The 22,754-nt window shown below is 43.4% G+C and overlaps 1 protein-coding gene across 3 annotated transcripts; it reads right to left on the bottom strand.

The window, feature by feature from the left end:
* Positions 1-8,348: 8,348 nt before the first annotated feature.
* On the bottom strand, positions 8,349-22,599 carry LHX1 (LIM homeobox 1). 3 transcript variants are annotated; one of them, XM_044994312.1, is made up of 5 exons: positions 21,371-21,627; positions 17,644-17,870; positions 15,796-16,073; positions 12,192-12,426; positions 8,349-10,115 (listed from the first exon to the last, which is right to left on the bottom strand). In XM_044994312.1, the coding sequence occupies exons 1-5, from the start codon at positions 21,538-21,540 to the stop codon at positions 9,736-9,738; spliced, it is 1,290 nt and encodes a 429-aa protein (XP_044850247.1). In that variant the 5' UTR covers positions 21,541-21,627; the 3' UTR covers positions 8,349-9,735. The 3 variants fall into 3 exon arrangements, with proteins under 3 accessions (XP_044850247.1, XP_044850248.1, XP_044850249.1); XM_044994313.1 differs by having other exon boundaries at positions 8,352-10,115; positions 12,261-12,426; positions 21,371-21,620; XM_044994314.1 differs by lacking the exon at positions 21,371-21,627 and adding an exon at positions 22,261-22,599 and having other exon boundaries at positions 8,355-10,115.
* Positions 22,600-22,754: the final 155 nt, after the last annotated feature.

Genomic DNA, 22,754 nt, shown 5'->3' on the forward strand with positions numbered 1-22,754 from the left:
AAGGTCTGAAGAAGTTCTAGCTTTGACTCAGACTTGCTGTGTAACCTGGAGCAAGTCACTTACCCTGCCTCTCTCTCTCAGTTCCTCCATCAGTAAAATGGGAATAAGCAGCCCTACATAGCCCCCAGAGGGGTGGTGATAATTAATATTGGAAGTGCTTTGATGCTGAGAAGAACTCTATAAATACTTAGCTCTTTGTAGAGCTAGGTTATTATGATTATGTAATAGCTAAATATTACCATAAACATTTTAAATGCTTAAGAAAATAAACACTGCACTTTCCTTTTATTTTTGTAAAAAATAAAAAAGCTGCTTAATATATAGGCTCATGTAAATTATTTTCTCACTATTTGTATTACATATTAAGGGTCATCTTTTGGGTATGTTTTTTTTTGTTTGTTTGTTTTTTTAAAAAGATCATTCCCTATCTTGCACTGGGGTGTGCACAGGCAGACCCTTACAAAACCTCTAACCGGAATTCCAGATCAGGATCTAAATTTCATGTCTATAATGATTTGCCTTAGAACCACAAATATGAAACATTTTAGAGGGCTGAAATCTGAGTGTCCCTAAATTTCAGTTTATTCACATTCAGTGTTTGGATTCTGTCCCTTACAATGGTAGCTTCAAGTTACGAACACGATCCACTTCTAGCTAAGAGACAAATTCAGCATGATTATCTCTCATCCCCTCCTTCTTCCAGTCAACAAAAACTCTCCCCACTGCTTATCTGCTTTTAATTGCTATAAAATTAATCCAAACATGATTTCTAATTAGAATGCAGAAATGTCTCTGCCAGGCAACAACCAAGGTGTTATGTGTTTGTTGCTTTACTCCATGATCCAGTATTATTCCCCCTGAAGCAGAAGAGTTCAGTGCAGCCAGTTGTCCTACAGAGGGCAGAGGAATATCATTAATTACCATTTCCTTCAGCAGCCTAGGCAGCTTATTGCTCAGCTAACAACTTCCAGTTAGGACTTTGGAGAACCCTGTAAAACACCAGTATGAGGAATGATTACAAATTCCAAAATCCTTCGTTACTGGGACAAGCTCTCAAAATGGTTCCCAGAAAGTCTCCCTGTAAAGTATTGTGTTATATTATATACAAAGAGCAGCATATAAAATTAAAATTGTATAATATTTGTATTACATATATAACCTTTAATTCTAATGCCTATGTTTATTATATATCAAACCCCTGGATTTTACACAATGTAGGGTTTAAATGCTTTTTTCAGCTTTGCGGAGCGCAGGGGGAAAAAGAGAAAACAATAAGGATGTAAATTTTGTTTTGTAAATTACATTTTGAGACTATGAAAAGGTGGCTATAAAACGCTACATTGTATATTTCTTGTATTTGCTTTTGCTGCAACACACAATTAAGGTTCCTTACCTTATTTGTTCTTAAAACATGATATTTTAAAACTGTGGACACAAACACTGTCTCCTGTGGCTGCTTGTTCTGGATTTTTTTTTTAATTATTATTATGTTTAACAGACATTTTGGTTCTAGAATACAAGCCCATATTATTAAGTAAGGGAGGAGCATGCATTTATTTAATATAAAGAAATAACATATGAATATTATCAAAAATTAAATAGCAGAAATAGGTACTTGTATATGCTCAGCCATCCAAGCATCTACTGCCAATATACCATACATAATTGCATTCCAAACTCCCAAATAGTATCAATGGCAGGATGGGTGTTCGCTGCCCTAACCTCACAAATACAAAATACTCCTATCTAAGGGGGGGGGGCTTTTAATGATGGTTACACAAAATGCTCCCAATCTATCATTTTATCCATGGTGAACGTACCATAAGCCAAATTCTGTTTGATTTACTCTAGTCCTATTGGGTGAAATCCTGGCCCCACTGAAGTCAATGGGATTTTTGTCTGACTTCAATGGGGCAGGATTTCACCTATTGAGATGAAGAGGCCTATTGTTCTGCATAAAGTCCCTGATCCAGCAAGGCATTTAAGATCACGTATAACTTCACACACACGAGTAATCCTATTGAGGCCAATAGGCCTAATTCTCTGATGCCCTGCACCTTGTGCAACCATTTGCACTAGAGCAAAGTGGGTGTAGAACATTACAAAAATCAGAGTGGTAGCTTTGCCCTCACTTTGCATTGATATAAATGAAAGCACAACGTACAGGACAATGGAGAATCAGACCCACTGGGACTAGTCACATCCTTAAAGTTATTCACATGGTGGAGAGCTGTGTTGGATTGGGGCCAAAATGTGCAGTGGCTAGTCATTTAGAATCTTTGTTAAAGGTACCCCGTCAAGATAAACCAAAACCAAACAAAAAATTCCTACTATTAAACCACCACAGATTGTTAAAATATTTTAGAAATCCAATTTCCTTCTTCCAATTTATTCCGTTTCATTTTTGCATTTCACTCAGCTTGGATAATTAAAACAGACAGAGACAGACTAGTCTGTTTCAGTTTCTGGATCACATGCCCTACAGCCATGCTACTGCTGCTGCTGTTTAGATTCATAATCATGCAAAACAATGTTTGTATAATAAATAAATCATAATAATAAAAATATTTTTTCATTTAATTTTTAACACAATCCTGAAAGCATTTATATTCATACTAGGTATTGTAAAGCTGCTTTTCTGTTCGCAAACTGGAAACATGAATCCCAAAACTAGTTAACATGGTTCCCTTAATATTTCCCCTTTAATGTTACCATAGATCTAGATGCTTATTTGCTAAAATAAAAAGATTGATCTAAATGTGTAACAGATGTACAAGTGTGCTGTGGGAAGAATGTACTATAAAAATATCTTATTTCTCTCATTCATATTTTCCCTTGTTCCTATGATATACATATGTGGCTTCTTGGCATTTGGAAGACTCTCAGATTACACGTCAGCCTTGGCAAATCTATGAAAGAGCCTAGCACACTTTGGGTACTGTATAAATACATGCAATTAATAATAATACATTGCTTTTATTTTTAAGTGTTTGTTTTTATAAATATAAAAACAAGGAAATGCATATGGAAATATAAAACAATCCAAGCATATACACTAAACAATGTACTGATCATCCACTTAACATTTCAGTGTTCAGTATCACTCAGCATTCGTTTCTTACCTTTGAGAGCTAGAATGGTGGTTACAAGTTGGGCTGCAGACTACATGCATCAGTCTGTGGCAGAATTCCCATAGATATCAATGGCAGTTACATGAATCGGAGTTACATCCACTGAAGTAAATTGAATTGCACCATCAAGGGCAGAATTCGACCTATACATGGAAGCAGTATATGGTCCTAAACATTCTGCAATGGAAAATGGCATTTCCCTCCCCCCACCCCCCCAAAAAAAATTAGTTGAAATATTTCATTTTTATATGACAATTTTTTGCATCTAAAAATTATTTCCAGCAACAAAATTTTCCCACTGGAAAAGGGAGAGGGGGAGGAGGAGAGAAGGGTAAGAGGAAACCAAAAAAATTTTGTTCTCAGTTAAAAAAAAAAGATTAATTCAAAATTCACTGCAACCACCAATTAACATTTTTGCTCCAGATCTAGTAAGAACATTAAGGCAAGACTTATTCAATGACTTTATTCATCTGCTTTTATTTACTTGGGGAGGGATTATCAAAAGTACCCCAAAGAGCTAAGTGCCCAACTCTCATTGGAAATCGCACCCTTGTTGTATGTCCTTGAATTTACAAAATATTTAACACATTTTAAATAGATCCACATAGGGTTTAAAGATGCTACTGATATACAGGAATTATAAAAACACAGAGAGGCACTGTAAAGATTAGGAGAATAATTTATATGAGAGTGTAAAGTATATTCTTGACCAAGGGCATCCCTGACCAAAACACATTTATTTATTTATATATATATAAAATTTATGTATGTATACACACACGGGAACATAAGAATGCAACATTTATTTTCTATATACAAAATGTGTATGTCCAGGATGGTCTTGATCTAGTGTCAGATGCTTAGCACTCTCCTGGCAGAGGCGTCAGTTCAGAAAAATATTTAAGCATGTGCTTACCTTTAAGCATGAGTCATCCAACAGAACTCAATCAGGCTATTCATCTGTTTAAATTAAAGCACATGCTTAAGTGCTTTGCTGGATTAGGGTCATAGTGCCACACGTAGAAGACCCAGTGATGTCATGGCAGCTTTGTGTGTCAGTCAATGGCAATTCTCAACCCTTTATTATTAGGTGAGAAATATATTAATCCAGCCTGCCTGACATATTTATCAGGTCCTCCCCTCCCCCCCATTTCAGATTCTGCACAGTGCAAGCTTTCATTAAAAAAAACACCCCACACACCACAAGAAAAAGTCACTAGTTCTTAGAGCTGCAAAGAAAACCTTCCAAACATTGAACTGAGATAACTAGTGCAGAACTATCTTCCTGAATCTGCAGACAGCCTGAAACAACAGCTTCAAAAGAAGCGAGTCACTCCATTCATCTCAATGTGGTCTTACTTATAGAACCTGATGACAACATTCTAAGACACAGATTCTGTTGTTTTAGGTGCACAACTGTGCAGCTATTTTGTGCAGTTAAGACAACTGTGTGAACGAAATCAGGTAATTACATGCACAAGTGGCAAAGAAAAATTGGTAGTCCTAAAAATGCCCTGCCTTTTTCCACCCCCCTTCCACCCCCTTCCCTAATCAGTGGTGCCGAATGCAACCATGACTATGAACAAAGTTCAGTTACTATACAAGGGCCACTGTCTACCCTCAATCTTTGTACAAAGCTCCCATTTTTAAATCAGTGAAAGATCCACTGGGCCTTAAGGGCCCTACCTCTGTGGACCCGGCACACAGTTGACAATTAAAATTTGTAGTTGACCTTATTTGAAAAATGAATGATGCCATGACCACGGATATTTTTTCTTCAACTGAGTTTGAAGAAAAATGCCAAGTGAGTATCTGTCCACAAAACACCCCGCAAAGGAGACACCTAACAAGGGGTGGTAACCCTTGTGGACTGGAAGCCTTTTTTAAATGGCCCCTTTCATTTTAGTTGGAGTTTTGAGAGTATTGCTGTAATAAGTATTTCTGACTATCCAAATACAGTGACAGAGTGATGGTGTACAAGTAAATAGAAGACTTTTCCAAACAGATTCCTCTTGTCCCTAGTACATTTAATTTCACCAGTGATGTAATCCTTTGATAACTTAGTCCTCTCTCAGTTGAACAGCATTGTCTAGGTGAAGAAATGGGCATACCTTGGCTAAGCTTAAATATATGTGAAGTCTTATATGAGGCTGTTTACAAGGCTGATAACTGAAAGGGAAACACCGGTTTCTTATAAATACCATTATTAAAGCAACTGAGGCCTAATTAAATAATTTTGCTCAGGGAAAAAATCCCAGAAGAGCCAATGATTGCCTTTTTGGACCCTTAATTGAATGGTAAAAGTATGTAAATCACCAATCATATTCTTAAAATTGTATTTATTTATAGATTTGTATCCTGTGCCCATCACTCAGGATCTGGGCACACACACATATATTAAAATAATATACATAATTATCTACAAATCATAATTTAAGGTACATTTTCACCTTAGGATACAGATCTTTACAAATCCACCCCCCCTCCCAATTACTCCCTCAAGCATAGGCCTGAGTAAATAGATAATGAAAATTACTACTGAAGAAAGCAAGCTGCTACTGACATCAATGGGAGTTTCCAGCAATGATAGTGAAGGAGAATATGGTCCACCATTTCTGACAAAAGAGGAATTGTTTGAATGCTGGAGACTCACGGTAGTTTTAGGATCATTTTGATTAGTCAATAGAAACATCTTGTTAAATTAAAATTGGTTTGCTATAAATAGTGCGTTTGTTGTTTTCACACGTTTTTCCCCTAGTAAATAATACATTGCTGTGAAGAATTTGCAGAAGTCCTTAGTCTTACGCATTTGAATGCTGAGCAATCCTTACATTGCCATCAAATAAAGGCTACATACTGCTCTCTGTGTGTCAAACTCCAGTGTGTCAGTGGAAGTTTGGTGCACAGATCTAGGCCTGCACACAGTCCTGCGTCGTCAGTCTGCACTTTCTACTGCAAAGTACTAGCAACACAAAGGCTCTCCTGGAAGGCCACCAGAACCAGTAATGGTTACGCAAGAAGAGATCAAAAGAGGATATTGTTTTTAAACAGGCTTGAAAGTCCATTGTGTGTGGTTTTATATATAACACATATGCACACACATATATAAAATACTCATACAAACACATGTTCTCAGAGGGCCTTACCCTGAAAACCGTTACTCAGGAGTACTGCCCCTCGCTAGAACTGCACATGGAAGCAAGGTGTTGTATAGGGTCCAATATCCCAGCAATTTCAATAGGAATTTTGACTGTGCAAACAGTGCAGGATCGGGCCCTTCCTAAGTATCTACCTTGTTAATCAGAGTCCAGAGCTCTAGAGCTGAGCACTCTGGTTCCAATCCAACAAAGCACTTAGGTGTGTGCTTAACTTTACGCCCGGGACTGCTCAAGTGCTTAAAATTACGCATGTGCTTAAGTGCTTTGATGGATCAGAGCTAGGGTGACCAGACAGCAAATGTGAAAAATCGGGACGGTGGTGGGGGGGAATAGGAGCCTATATAAGAAAAAGACCCAAAAATTGGGACTGTCCCTATAAAATCGGGACATCTGGTCACCCTAATCAGAGCCAGAGTTCTCACAGCCTTGTGGATAGTGCCCATAGTCAGGCAAAACTTCTGCTGATTCGAGTGGCATCTTTGTCTGAAATAAGGACTGCAGGATTGGGTCCAGCAAACACAGGCTTTCCTCAGACCTTGTATGACCTAAATCTGAGTTACATCACATTTCTACCTGCGTGCGCTACGGAAACAAATACTTAATACATTGGACAAGTAACTCACTTAAAGAAAGAGGGGGGGAAAAGCCACTTGGCACAATTTCTTCATATAAAATAACTGACTCAACAATAAAACAGCTGTGTAGACCAGCCCCCTAATAGCAAATGGTATTATATGTATATAAAGAGCATCAGTCCAGTTAAATCAAAATATGTAATAAATAGATCTCCTTTGACTTCATTATACAAATGCAAAATGGAGCAAAGAAAATCAGAAGCACCTGATTAAAAAAAAATCAGATAAAGAAATGAGTTACACACAGAGCCCATGAGTTTAAAAACAAGTCTCCCCTGCATTTAATAAACCATGATTTAAAAAAAAAATCCACTAAGATGACTTGTAGATCATTTATATTTATCTCTTATTATGAAGACATTCTGTGTTTAAATTGAAGTATTTCTTAAAGTAAATGCCTTCTCCGCTGGGTTTATAAGCCTAGGTGTTAGTCAACAAAATGTGAAACCACCAATAAAAATTACATACCATACAATTTGAAAGCATTCTGATTTTTCCCTCACCACAAAGAGATAAATAATCAAGACTACAAAGCTGGGGATACAGGAGTCTAATTAAGAGCAAAATTTCTGGGCTGACTTAAAAGAGAAACAGCCAACTCAGGGATGGAGAAAACATATAATTCCACTCCCATCTCCCTATTAAGTGAACGCTTGGAAAGGGTTTTATCTATGTGACTTATCAAACCTAGACCCAACCTTGATGCCTGAATAAGGAGTACAATGCTATTTTTGCCTCAGTAAGGACTGTAGACAGAGACGATGTAATAATTCACCACTGAGAAATATTATATCTGTAACCTTTCAAAATTTTAGGGGGTAGTGGATCTCAGGACAATATGTATTTAGTGCAACTTCTAACATACCAAATGCTAGAAAACAATTAACTTTATATCAGCTCTGAAAAGGGGATTAAAAATATTGTCATTTCTTGCTGTACATTCAGTTTATGTTGTCTTTCAGACCACCAAATTAGAAAGCAGGATTTCCTATGGAAAATAAATTGAGCTAAAAATGGATGAATCCTAAACCATATATTTACAGGTTTTTGACATATTCACAATACAGTTTTGTATATGCATAAAAATGAACATTTTGGACACGTTGTGTGTCTTACCGTAGACTTAGAATGAGCTAATATGTTAAACAATTTGATAAGTTTCCAATTCTGTAATTTAATTGATAGATGAACATATTTTTGCACTGTATCAATTAAGTCTGCAGATGCAAAGAGAGGATGAAACTACAGATAACATCTATCTTCATTGGCAACAGGGTTTAGACTTCTACCAAAGCAAAATAGATATATAATGAGTATAGTGGATATATCTTTTCAGGGCTATTAATGTCAAGAGGACCCTTTTAAAATTATTTAAAACATCAAATGAAACACAAGTTATCTAAAACATCAGATTTTCTAATTTTATTAAAAACTCACAAATTTTATCCAACATGTTTTCTTTCATACAGTGAATGGTCTAATATGCACTGGAGGTCACACAAGCTTAGGTTTATTAGAACAATAAAAGACATATGAGAAATTTAATATATAAAGAAAAAAGTAGCAGCTGTTGACTGCATATTTGACCATAAAATTTAAATATTTTGGACTTTTCTTTTAAAGACACAAAAATAAAACCTGTGTGGGTCTATATAAGTCATATTAACAATTCCATGAATGTTCAACAGGACTAAAAATTAGCAAAGATGTTTGTTTGTTTAACCTTGTAACACTTTAAAAACAAAACCAAAAAAAAAACACTTGCTCAGGTTGCTGGTGCAAAGCACCTTACAGTATTTGTGCTATATAATTACTTTATTTGGCAACTGTCTGGTTTTTATGGGTTTTTTTTTCTTTGCCTTCTGTAAACAACACCTTTTACAACTAGCACAGTGAACCACAAGCCCTGCAATCTGTCATATAACATCTACAGAAAAGAAAGTGGTATATTTTGGTTGGTTGCTCAAAATATTTTGCTTTTGAACAAGAGGTTCTAAAACAGGATTTATTAGTAAAACATAGAACTCCTGAATTTAACATTCTACGTAAACAGTTGACTGTTTTTAGGTCAGTAGAGTCTTTTGTTTAGTTGTTTTTTTTTCGTGAAGGTAGAATACTTTATTTGTTTGTTTCAAGTCATTTTTAGTTAGAGGTCTGGTTGGCGACCTGTGTTATTATGAGGATTTTGTGTGTGTGTAGCTTTGTCAAGGTAGAAGAGTTGATGCTGAGGGCTTACATTTAGTATTTGTTATTTTGGCAAAATAATTAAAAAACAAAAAGTCCCACCTGATAGTCAGCAGGCTCACATTTCTGAAGCTAAAAAGAGTTTGTTGTTGTTGTTGTTGAACTTTCTGAGAGACAAAATTAACAAACAAATTCATAATGCCAGAACCATCCTTAAACCAGGAATACTAGCGCTCTTCACACTTCCCCCCTCCCTTTCTTTGACCTTCTTTTTGTTTTTTAAATGAAAAGTTCCTAAGGATTGTGGCTCTTAGGGTGACATCCAACAGGGTATTCAACCTACGCCATCCTATAGCACAGCAGCACTTTACTGTACAGCTTCACCAGTGTCTTTTCAATGGTACCAAAACATGTCCCTTTTTTGTTTGTTTGTTTGTTTGTTACAACCATATTATGAAGATTGTCCTGGTCTATAGCAAAGCTTGCCTTGGAGTGATTTGGATTCAGTTCATTCCCAAGGTAAAATTGTCTTAGGGCAAGAGAGATGTTATACTTATTCATTTCTGTACACCATAACATAAGCAGACTAGAAGCTCATCACTTACTTAGACCCAGTTTGTTTTAAAGCTACCACACAGCTGCTTCATTCATTTCTGGTGGATGTGACAAGTGATTGCCATAATTAGCACCACCGTTGACGGATATTGAAGAAAATGGAGGACTTGGACCAAAAACTTCTGCAGACATGGAGTGCAAAGAACCTGGCAGGTTGGGCTCAGGGCTGGGTGAGTCTCCAGGTGGGTGGGACATTATGTCAGTGAAGCGCTGAGCCTCACTGGAAGGGTGGTGTCCGGGTAATGGGTGATCCAGTCCACCCAGAGGAGTTCCTGATGGCCCAGAGGAGGGCACAAATGGGAGATCGACCGGCGTCTGAGCTTGAGATGAAGGGGGTCCTTGTGGGAAGAAATCATAATTGCTTCCAGGGCCATAATACTCGCTCTGATAATCTACCAGACAAAGAGAGAGAGAGGGAGAATAATGCAAAGGAACCAAGTGTAAAACAATAAAAAGAACTAGATAGGGCAAACTAGGTGCCTTAAACCGGTCCAAAGCTAACTAAAACCAACAGGAGTCTTTTCATTGAGCTCCTTGGGCTTTGAATCAGGCCCTCAATTAGACACTTAAGCAAAGCCCAATGGACAGATGTTCAGAAGAGCTCAGCACCCAGGTAGACACCTAAATAAAGTACCTTGGCCCCAGTGAGCACAATGGGATCTGGGTGCTGAGCACTTTTGCCAATCTGGCCACTTCATTCAGGTGCTTAGAGAGGTGCTAACCACTTTGAAAAGTCTGGCCCTGAATGTGGATTCAGGGAAAGGTTGGCCTGTTAGTGTATTTCATTCCCCAGTGTCCATCTGGGCTAGCTGCTGTGCAATCTTAAACACAGAGAGTACCTCACCTGCTCTAAAGAGCTCACAGCAAGCAAAGGAATTTTGGTTTCTTAGGGTGCACAGGTCCTATGTACTTTGCTCAAGAGTGATCTTCTTTCTCTAAAAAAAGGTCACCATTTCGATAAAACAAAGAAAAATGAATGCACTGAATTTAAAAGCCAGTACCGCTTAGCGGATACGATATTCTGCATCTTGGTCCATTGGAAAGACTTGGTTCAAATTGTTTTAGCAGGAGGGACCCATCCCAGTTGATCATGGCCCAAAGAACACATATAGCACCTTTCCTAATTGTCTGTCATTTGATCTACTGAAATGTCCCCCAGCTCCGTTCAGGATGGAGCTTTCACACCACCTCAAATTACTCTGGCCAAGGAATGCAGGGGAAACTTCACCAATTTAAATAAAGACAAAAAGGGAAAGGGACAAGGATGAGCAGTGAATGACAGTGAAATTAACCAGAGGACCGTTCTTTTAAAAGGTTTCTGAAAACAATACTGACAGATTCTGTTGTTTTATGCCCGGCCCTTATTCTCACTTCAGGAAAATGCCATGGTCAAAGAGTTTATTTCTACACAGAGCCCAGCTGACTGCAGGATGGGACTACACAGGCTCTGGCTCACTACATTTGATTGCATTCTTCATTTTTGTGCCCTCCTGTTCCCTTCACTCCTCCCACCCCCGGACTGGATTTGTGAGGCTAGAGAGTTTATTTCCCCCACAGCCCTTTTGTGCACCAATTCCAGCTGGAGTGGAATGGAAGGTTTTCTGCAGCTGAAGTTTTTACACATTCTCTCTAATGGATCTAATTTGTAATCGTACCAATCTCAGGAAGAGCCCAGGAACAGGCCAGACCAGGGACAGAGAGGTAGCCTTTCCCTTCCCCTCTTCAGCTCTTTAATTCGAGTGATTCATTAGTGGCAGCCAGAGGTTGATCATCAGTCCTGATTTCACAACCAGCCCCCTCTTTTGTATCTACAGGGATCTGGGAAATGAGTCCTCTCCCAACCAGAAATGTTAGAACGTCTATGCTTCCCCTCCTAACATGCAACCCAATCAAACAAGCCCTCCACCTCCTTCCCAAACCTCCCCCAAAACTTTGCCATTCGATTTCAACTTGGCTTTGGAAAGCAGGGTGTCCGTAAATATGCACAGAGGGCTCAACGATTGATGCAAGATTTCTGGAGATGAAACAGGCCCCAAGGAGGGAAACCTCCCATAAGAATAATACTCGAAGCCCAGGTAGAGAGAACCCCCCCCCACTACTGAAAAACAACACCTGAGAGCAGGGGCCATCGTCAGCTGATTGGTGACACGTTCAGCCGCTTTCCTGCCTGGGTTTTAAATTCGCTCCCACAGGTTGTGTCCCTCCAGCGGGTTAGTGTTATGGGAGCCCCTTAGGGGAGATCGGCCCACGCACTGAAATAACCCCCCTCCCCAGTAAAACAAGGAGAAAGCGTTTGCTTCTATGCGGCGCCGCTTCTGGGGTTTGTGAGGAGCTTTTCCTTCCTGTAGCTGTGATGGTGCTGGGTTTGTTGCGGTCTCGAGGGGGGGGGATAGAGGATTCCCCCCCCAGGAGAAATTTCTTCCCCTTCCAGCCCTGCCAGCTGTTGGGGCTGGGGAACCTGGCCTGACCTTTGCTTCTCTTCACCCGGCGCCTTCCTAGCCCCGCGGGAGGCGTCTCTGCCCGGCGCTGGTACCCACCTCCATAGAAAGAGAAGGGCCCGTTGGGGATGAGCTCCCCCGGCTCCAGCCGGTCCACCAGCGGCCTCATGCGGCGGGGGCTGCGGAAGAAGGCGTGGCGGCGGGCTCCCAGCGCGCTCAGCTGCTTCATGCGCCGCTCCTTGGAGCGCCGGTTCTGGAACCACACCTGGGAGCAGCGAGGAGACGGGGGGGATGAAGAGCCGCAGCTGCCGCCCGGGACAGGCTGATCCCCCCGCCCCGCCCCATGCAAACTCGCCAGCCGGGGACCGGGAGGGGAGCCTGCCGCGTGCCCCGCAACCCCGCTGGCCGCTGCTTCTCCAGCCACCCGGCGCCAGCTGCGTCCACACGGAGCCAGGGTCGTGTGCGCCCCACAGGGGTCCCGCGCCCCTCTTGCCACACGTCTCCCCGCAGGCTGCGCTGAGACATACACAGCCCTGCGGGAAACCCAGCCACGCCAAGGCAGAAGCACATCGAGATCTTTTATCTCCCCCCCACACAGGTTAACCCCCTCCCCCGCAGAACAGACCCCCGGGCCCAGCGCACTCAGCCCTTCACCAAGGGGAAGATTTTTATCTCAGGTGCAAACTCCCCCTGGCCAGGAACTGTCTCTTTAGTCTATGACAAGGGAGGCAGGATTTTGACTCCCAGCCCCCACTTTCCTAGGGTTAGTTCTCGGTTTTGTTTCCCCTTTCTCCCCGCATTCCGCTCCGGTGTCAAGCCTGGGTCCCTCCCGGAGGCAACCGAGTGAGGACGCAGCACCTCTTTCCCCCAAGCAGGTGGAGGGTGAGGGACCCTCCGCAGAGCCCCCGCGGCAGGAGAGGAGGCTGATGAATTGCCAAGTGCGTGAACCCATCTGGACGCTGGTGACAGCCTGTATATCACTGGAGGCAGGCTCCAGACAGCAACGGGTTTTAGGGGCTTTCCCGCCCCCACCCCTGGGAAAGCCTCATCTTTTCGGACTTGAATTTTCAACCCCCACAATACAATGAAGTGACACCCGATTTGTAATAGCCCCGGCGAGAGGGGGAGTTCCAGCCCGGGCAACCATGAGAAATGGGTCTTTAGCCCAGCACCCGCGGCGCGGGGCCGTGTCAGACGGGGATGGATTTCAGTCTCAAAATAAATACAGGACCGCCTAGAAACATTACTGGGAGGCTATTAAAAACAAACAACAACAAACAAACAAACCCTCTCGGAATCCCAAAGAAATCTTTCCCTCGGAAAGATTAAAAAAAATCTTTTGTCCTTGGAGACGGATTCTGAGAATGAATTCGAGACATTTTTAAATAGTTGTGCTTCTCTCTTAAATAAAAACAAAACAAAGTCTTCAACGCCTTAACTCCCTGGGTCACTAATTAACTTCCGCGCTCTCACATACGGGGATAAAGAGAGCAAAACCCCGCTCCAGGAAAACAAAGGCGGATGGGATGTTTCTTTTAAGGGAAAAAAGGGCTGACACCGATTATTATTTTTTACCAGATATAATAGGGCTCGATCCTGTCATTTTTATTCAGGCAAAACTCACTGAAGACCAGGTTCAAACCAAGTGTCTGTTGTTCTAATGTGAACGACATGGCAGATATATTTCCCATGAACAATAAAACACAAACATTCATCTGTAGACACACAGACACATATACACATTATATTTACACCTACATCCATCCATCATTGACTGTATATATATATATTATTGTGTGTATGCATATGTAGAGTGTATATTGTGTATATATGAATTCACACAATTATATATATATACACACAGTGTACACAGATACACCCTTTATTCAGATATATCTCATACCTACATCTACAAACAAGCTAATTAACATATACACGCACAGCTCTCTGTGTGTAGGCACAGATATTCCTGTCTCTATATACATCTAAACTGTCCTCAAATGTACAGTCCGTGTTGAATTGAACATTTCAAACCAGGCCCTGGGTTCTTTGCTTACAGCACTCCAGCTGCAGGTCAAGAATGATTGAGTTAATTCTTATTACCCTGACAAGATTACTCCTAATTATCCTCACACTGAGACTCTCCAATCTAACCTCGTCTTAATGGTCCTTTAACCCCCCATTACCCCCAGCGCTGCGGGTTTATAAACCTTTTAATAATGCCAGCGCATTGTCATTCTTATTTATCCATTAACCCCTCACATTTATGGTTATTAATTTCGATACCGTTCGCAGCTTCTTTAGCACTTTCCGCAAGAAGCGGGTTGCCTCTTTTTTGGTTAAATAAAGTCTGTGCCTGGTGTTAGGAGCCAAATCTCTGCCGTCTTCACTCAGGCAAAACTTCCCTGGAGGATGGCGGGAGCCTTGCCCGGGAGAAGGTGCAGGGGTCACTGCAGGAACAGGACGGGTGGGGCTATTTCCAGCCAGTCCACATTTCTCTTCAGTTTGAGGGACCGCCTGTATTGTCACTCTGGACATGGGAAGTTTTGGTTTTTTTAAAATCTTGCCAATAATAACGCGGACTCAGTATCCCTCGACCTGTTCATCTTTCAAAGCAGCGGGTCCCCCTTAGTTTGGGATGGGTGATTGGCTCTGCAGGAGGCACACTGTCAATATGACAATGGATCCTGTACAACTCCCTTTCCTGCATTTCTTCCTGGCCATTGCTCCCGGGCTGATTGTACGTTCTCCTTTCCCTCTTTTCTCTGTTTTCCTGCAGAAAGATTTCCTCCGGGGGCTTCCCCGGGTTATGCTTTTTTGTGCGCCTTCCCTGTACCTATGCCGCGGCTCCTTTTTGGAACAACGTCAAAGCTTTTCTCTGTTTCCTATATTTGCCAGGAGCCACGTGAAAGGTGGCTACAAAAATGCATGCACGGTTTTAACCCTCTCAAGGATCTCTCAACCCAGCCCCACAGGAGGAAGTTCAATAAACACCAGGCTCTGCGCACATCATCACCTGTTTATATACATTAGGGTCAAAAACTTATATTTCAATTGGAGGGAGAGAGAAATGCCCAAGGAGAACTCTGATGTCCCTTGTTTGTTTCTTCTTTCGGAAACTGACCAGTATCCTAAACACACAAGCCTTTGCTTCCCTTTATTACCAGGACTCTTGGAGGTATAAATAGGTCTTGTGCAATTGTGTGCACAGAGTCGCCAGGGGCTAGAGACTCACCCCAGATCGGCCAGAAGCGGCCCGTTGATTTGAGCGGACAGACCGCATAGCGTGAGCAGGGGGGTGGGTATCTTGCCTCTCTGGAGGCTTTTTGCTACCCAGGGGAGGCATTATAATAAGGCCCGTCCCTTTAACTCGCTTGGCGAGTCCTTCCCCTCGCAGTCTCTCCCCTTGCATTGGGATGGCGCTGCACTGGAAAGCGCATCACTGGAAGCGTCACTTTTAAACCAGCCGACTTGTATTTTTGGAGATTTGTTCGGAGACCCCACGTGGGGCCTTTCAGGGGGCTTTGGAGGGGGCCGGCGATTAACCGACTGGAAACCCCTCCTCCCAAGCGAGCTGAACGCACAAACCGCCCCTGCCCCCCAGGTAACCCAGGCTGGGACTGGCGGCTGGTACCTGTATGACTCGCATGTTGAGCCCGGTTTCTTGGGCCAGCTGTTCCCTGATGTGCCGGGTGGGTTTGGGGGTAGCTGCGAAGGCGGCTTTCAGAGTCTCTAGTTGTTTGGCTTTGATAGTGGTGCGGGGACCCCGCCTCTTGGCCCCCAGGTTCTGATCATCGTTCTCATTGCTGCCAGCTTCCTTGTCTGACACGTTGGCGCTCTCCGAGTCTTTCGCGTCGTCTTGGGAAGGATCTTGGGAATCCGGAGACAGGCTGGGGTCACTGCCGGTTGTGGCTGGGCAAAAGGAAAGGGGTGGGGGTGGGGTCACACTCACATCGGCTGTGCTGAGCATTGCATCCCCCCAGCCCAACGCGCTGTCACACAGGCGTGTGAAGGTGACACAGTTTCACACGCACCTCGAAAAACCTTCAGAACTTTCCCCCATCTTGCGCCCCCCCTCCCCGTCCCTACAAGCTCGGGGAAGTGCGTGTGTTTCTCTGATCTTTCCTAGTTTGACTGGAAACTTGAATATCAGAACCCACTCCCCACAAAAACGAGCATGAATTTAAATGCAACATCCATTGATTTTGAAGGCAAGAGGAGACCACTAGAATCAACTCATCTGAAGCTTTTTAAAAACATACCTCGGTGTCAAAAAAACCCAGCTACATTAATTGTATTTCACAGCATTAGAGGCAGGTGGGATTAAAAACAAATAAAATAAATTTCAACTTTTAAATCTACCTTTCTCAGCTGCAAATGTTTAATTTATATTTAGTATTGGTTTCTGCAAAGCAGCACTCATATTTTGCAAGGTCTCACATCTATTCCTCTGCCATGATTCTACTTATATGGACTCGAAATGCAACAGTTGCAAAATTCCAACCGGTACAATATACCCTGTATCAGATTGCAGCAGTTGCTGGGTAATAACATTGCCTGAGATAGTTTGCACTGTTCCTCACAGACTGCTCAAGAATCGTTCCTGTAGGAGTCAAAATTCATGCTCTGAAAATATTGCCCATGGCATCAATCCCGCTCTCCTTTTCTATTTAATCAGACGTGATAGGGCGCGCGTCACTAGCTTGGGAGACTGGTTATAAAGCCAGAATGTAAAGGGACAGACGTCTCTCAGCCAAGATCCCACACACAGAAGGCTCCCATGTTATTACAAACGGAAACAAAACCGACTATGTATAGTCTGAACAAATATTTGTATTTATAATGCACTATCAGCCTGCACCCGACAGTCATTTCTGATGGCAAAAATGTGCCGTTCAAAAATGAAACGTCAGTACACAATGAAAAACAGTAAATGACGTCTGATCTTCTCCTTGCAATGCGTATGCTGCATTTCAGAGCAGCACCCAAGTAACTGAGTTCTCAACGCATCTGGGAACCAGGAAGGTTTCCTGCTCCCAATTTAGCTTCTATTATAAGAGGGGAAAGTTGAGCTTGCTGAGGGGTGGCCCAAAATCTTTACTTGCCAATATATATATATAAATAAATAACAAGGGAAAGAAAGAAAGAACGAACGAACGAAAGAAAGAAAGAAAGAAAGAAAGAAAGAAAGAAAGAAAGAAAGAAAGAAAGAATAAGCAATTTTGTAGAACTTTCCTTACACAAAGAGGGATAAGAGAGAGGTCCCCTGGAATCTTCAGGTTGATTAAAATACTATAGTGTGTGTGTGTGTGTCTACACACACACATCCAATGCCCACTGAAACCAATCCGAGCTCCCAGTGGGCTTCGGATCAGGCCCCGAGTGCCAGACATCCCTCTGTGCAGACCCAAGCTGTATTTTAGCTTTTGGCCAGGCAGCTGGTCGCCTGGCTGGCCAGTGACAGTGGCAGAGGTCTCCTCACCTGAGTGCAGGCTGTTCTCTTTGGCAGTATTGCTGTTATTTAGGTAATCTTCTTTGCAGACAAACTTGTTCTCGTCGATAATGTAGAGCTCCTCGCCGGTGGAGAGCTGTTTGTTACACATCATACAAGTAAAACAGTTCAAGTGGAACACTTTGCTCCTCGCCCTCCTGACCAAGTCGCTGGGGGAGATCCCCTGGGCACAACCAGCACACTTGGTCCCAAAACACCTGGCAAGGAAGAAAGAGAAAGGGTGGAAGAACAAACACCAGGATCAGCGCGTCATCTGGGTGACCCGAAGGACCCTGTACTAGCAGTATTTCAAAATTAATTGCGTTCTTTTTGTTCAGGGGGGAAAGGAAGCAGGAAATAGGGCCACATTTCGTTAAAGCTGCTAAACTTGTATAAATGAATAAACCCAGCCCCCCCATCGCCTTCAACGAACATTTAACAAAAGCATTTTTTCCTATAAAAGTTCACTATTGATCCATGCAGGAAAAAAAATCCTCCATTATAGAGATACTGAATTATGTGTTAAAAAAGAAGTGACCTGGGAAGAGGATATATTGCTGGAAGATTAATTAAAACATTGGAGCTGGGTTGTCGAGAGTTTCCCCTTTAAACTTTGACACATTGATTAACGACGCTCTAATAAACATTAGGCAGAATTTCTTATGTGTTCTCAATTTGTCAAGAGCCTTGCATTGTGTGTGCGCGCGCTGCATGGAGAGGCTAGGTCTATAAAGACGGTAGGATTGCTTGGCACACAGGAAGGCCAGGTGTGGCATTTGATCGGTCACCACTTACAAACTTCGGGGGAGGGAGGAGAAAGACACCCGGTTCAGATATATTTAGCCTGGCGCTATAATATTAGCCTTTTGCAATACACCTTAACTCCTGGTACGGATGAAAATATAATGCTTGTTTTAAAAATAACCTATTTCCCCGTGCTTATAATAAATGTTGCCATTTGCCCTACAGGCCTGTCTATGAGCATTTATCCACCTAGGACCATTTAAATTATTTTAAAAGCAGGGGTCTATAAATCTTCCTCTAGGTGTTTAACTGACTAGAACACAGATCCCCGAGAAATATTTGCAGCCCGTGGCCTGTGGTTGGGACCTACGTTTTGCAGCCCGGATCTGATCAATATTTGCACTTTACTCGGTTTGAGGACTTTAAACCATTTTATTTTTAAATGAGAGCCGCCTTAGCTGAATATCCCTTGGCAATGCGGAAATGGCAGAGGAAAAAGGAGACTGCAAGCGAGTACAAATCGGAGCCTTTGTGTTTCTGTATATCGAAGTCAATAGATCCCATTTAATTTAATAATACATAAGCAAGACAAGGAAGGAAATGTACATGAGAGGTCTGTGTGTGATCCAGGCACACGCAATCCGCAAAGGGGGAGAGACCCGGCCTTTCCATTTCCACAGACGGGACAATTTACAAGGGGGAAAAAGACCCCAAGGACAATTTCAAGCATTAGGAGATTTTTTTGCAAGAGAATCAAATTTTGCAGCGAGAGTCAATTTCCGCGGTCCGGGCTCTCTCTCGCCGACAAGTCAGTGTGGACTGGCCCAGGCAAGATCCGGGAAGTTGAAGCCCTGATATTGCTTCTCTTCAGCACTATAATCACCTCGGGGTTGAGGGGTGCTCTCACCCCAGAGCCCTGCGGAGTGGAGGGGATCGCGAAGGGAGGCGGTTGGGAGGTGTTTTTCTGACAGGGATACAGGATGGGATGTGGATTGTTACATCTGCTGCGTCGGGGGTGGGGTAAGAGGGCGGATTTGTTTGTATACAGGCAGCTTCCTCTTGGAGAAACACGTTTATTATTCAAATCCAGTTATCACATATTTACTAAAAACCGCAGACAGATTTAACGCGGCAGCCTCCACACGGACTTCCCCCAGTTTTAGCTTTGCCCGAGAGCCTTAGATAGCACATGTGTCATTTCCTATTGAATTATCACTTCTGAATACACAGGGGCTGCAACGGGCACAAGGATCTCCAGACAAACTTTTAGGTGGGTGGGGGGCGGTGGATATTTCTACTGTAGATCGCGTGGCTGTTAACAAAAATCTTAATCGAGGCGGCTACTGCATTCCGCCTATAATATAATTTAAGCAACATCCTCACTGATAAGGAGGGGATCACACTCCCTAAGCAGAGCGCTGCCTTTTCCTCTTATTATCAAAGTGAAATGAAGCCGAAGAGAGCGTGGATTTTTTTTAAAGTCTCTCAAATATACAAATAATTGCACGTGTGATATTAGCTATTGGTCAGTATCATGCACGGCAGTTGGCCGAGGGAAACGTGGGAAAGATTCTTGTCTCCTCTCAGAGGTCCGTATTTTAGGGGCTTTTTAAAAAGACTTGCACTTTGCCTGGCAGCAGCGAACACTGCATTTTCTCTGGGCCTTTCAACTCGCAGGGCTCCAAAGAACTCGATACAAAACTCCGCTAGGCCAGGATTTCCCAGGCCTGACAACGTAGGACAAGGGAGCGATCACTTACATGATCTTATTTTAAGGATAAGGATGTAAACCTCGGGCCAACGATCATTTTCATGCCCCGCGCAAGCCCCCCCGGGGAATTATTGTTACATAGATGCGGGCTACGCAATTCTTAGATTTCTTTTAAAAGTTTTAAAAGACGAGGGAGGCTGTTTCAGTGGATAATCGTTCCTGTTGGGTCTAGGATCACAATACAATATAGTCTGGTGATCCTCGTGTTTGCAGGCAGACTAAATAATACGAATTAGCTCCCTTTCCCCCAAATAAACAACAACGAAATCCCTGGGAAGTTGTAAAATGTTATGAAACTGCGGGAGGCGTTAGGTCTAAACGCCAGTGCTCTCGGAAGGGTAACCGAGGGACGTGAGCACCCGGCTTGCGGCAGAGAATCGTCCTTTGGTGGCTGATTTAAACGGACAAGTCTCTGCGCCCACTGGGCTGTCATTAAACGCCCAAGGCTGAGGTGGTTTTTTTTTTCCCCAGAGGAAGAAGCCAGTGCTAGTCCCGGCCTCTCTCAGGATCAGCCCGCGCCTTTGAAATGGGCACCGAAAGAGACGGCACTTTCCCTCGGCAGGATTTTGCCTTCGTTTCTCTGACTTGTATTTTCTGGGGGAGGAGAGGAGGGTCGGGGGTAGATCCGGGGGGAGAGGGGGGGGCTCCCGGGTCTGGCAGGAATCAGGCCTTTTAACTCTGGAACTTTGGAACTGAAGTTTCTTCCCACGGGCCCGGCCCTTGACGGACACACGCCAACGATCCGCCCTAACCTCTCCTCTGCCAGGGGTGACCCCAGCCGCCTTTCTCCCCTCCTCGTCCTCACACAATTCCCCTTTGCCAAGGCAAACTCATGCCCGCCCTCTCCACGGAGCGGGGAACATTGCAACACACCGAAAGGCCCCTCCCTCCTTCCGCACCCTCCCCACGACATCACCTTGAGCGAGGGAGCCGAAGGAGATTGTGTGTGTGTGTGTGTGTGTAGTGTGCGCGCTGGGGAGAGGCCCACGACATCACCTTGAGCGAGGGAGCCGAAGGAGGGGTGTGTGTGTGTTGTATGTGTGCGCGTGTGTGTTGTATGTGTGCGCGTGTGTGCTGGGGAGAGGCCCAGGATGGGGACATACAAAAATAAAAATTAAAAAAAAACCATCGCTCCTATTAAAAAAATAGGTTAAAAAGGGGAATTGTGAGCCACGGCTTCCGGCGGGGGAGCCCGGTACTTACCGAAAGAAGTCGGCCTTGCAGTAAAGCTTGCCTTCTCTGGAAAAGCATTTCTCTGTCAAATTGCATTTACATTCACAGCATTGAACACACTTCACATGCCAAGCCCTCTCCAGTACATTCAACAAAAACCGGTCCAAGATCGGCCGCTTGCAGCCGGCACAGTGCACCATTGTCTTTGGTTATTTTGAGAGTGGGGGGTTTTGGCTCCCAGATGTCAAGCAAAAAAAAAATATTAAAAAGAAGAGATTACACCAGCGTCGGGTTTTGTGTGTGTTTTAAAAGCCTTGGAGGAGAAAAGGGGGGAAGCAAAGGGGGGGGGGGAAGGAGGAGATCTTCTTTCAAATGTCCTAGCAGGGAGACACAAATACCAAAAGAAAAGAAACAAAAACAAAAACAAAAAACACCCACGGCCCAGCTTTTCAATACAACAGCAGAATCCCGGCCAATAAAATAAATAATAATAATAATAATAAAAAACCAACAACAACACAGATCAACGCGCATAAAAATAATAACAATAATGATGATGATGATGATGATGATTAAAAAACAAAGGTGATGAGTTTTCTCAGGTCTGAGGTAGCGCAGTCAGGAGTCAAAGTGCATCTGCTTTTCCCAACGAGAAATCAAAAGGAAGGAGAAAAAAAAATGAAATAATTCTAAGACTCGAAAGGAGCTTTGGATCCTAACCTAGGCTCATTGCCCTGATCTGTCATGGATGCCGCCCTGGAGAGGGAGGGAAGGGGGGAGATGCTTGTTGTTATATAGAGAGATATATTTTCATACTATAAATCAGCCAGATGTATCTCCTCTCGCTGGATGTTGCTACAGTCTTCTTGACACAAGTTCAAACGCCCCCTTGTATATTTCAGCAAGACAGTTTTACCTACCCCTGTTCATTTGTCTAGTCCACTAGTCAAAACGCCTAGCCTTGTCCGTGCAGAGACAACATTGCCTGGCATGCTTTTTGTGGTGGTGGCGGCGGTGGGTTAGTTTGGTGGTGGTGATGGTTGGGTTGTTTTTTTTTTTGTTTGGTTTGGTTGTTTTGCTCTGTTGAAGTCTCCTGCGCGGCGCTGGCCACAATGTTCCAAGCGGAGGAAGGGGACGAAGAGGAGGGTCCGCAGGGCCGGATACTCTGTTCAAAAAAGGTCTTTAAAAAGAGGAGCCTCTCTCTCCCGTCCGGCGTGTGCGCCCGGCTCTCCGCGCGGCTCCGCTCCCAGCTCCAGGCAGCTTCTCGCTGGACTGCATGTTCCCGGCCGCCTAGGAGCCAGAGCCTTATGCACCGATCTCCCACGTCACGGCCGGGGCCAGCCAATCACCGCCCCGCTGCCCTCCTCCCACCCCAGCAAACCATTAAGCATCCTGCCCAAGCCGGGATGGTACA

This window comes from Mauremys mutica, chromosome 19 (genome assembly GCF_020497125.1).
Source record: "Mauremys mutica isolate MM-2020 ecotype Southern chromosome 19, ASM2049712v1, whole genome shotgun sequence".
NCBI classification, from domain to species: domain Eukaryota; kingdom Metazoa; phylum Chordata; order Testudines; family Geoemydidae; genus Mauremys; species Mauremys mutica.

Coding starts and splice junctions, on each gene's coding strand:
- LHX1 (XM_044994312.1), bottom strand. CDS start 21,540: ATGGTGCACTGTGCCGGCTGCAAGCGGCCGATCTTGGACCGGTTTTTG. Junction 16,074..17,643: donor AGAGAACAGCCTGCACTCAG/GTGAGGAGACCT, acceptor CCTTTTGCCCAG/CCACAACCGGCAGTGACCCC. Junction 10,116..12,191: donor CCGGGTGAAGAGAAGCAAAG/GTCAGGCCAGGT, acceptor TTTGTCTGGTAG/ATTATCAGAGCGAGTATTAT.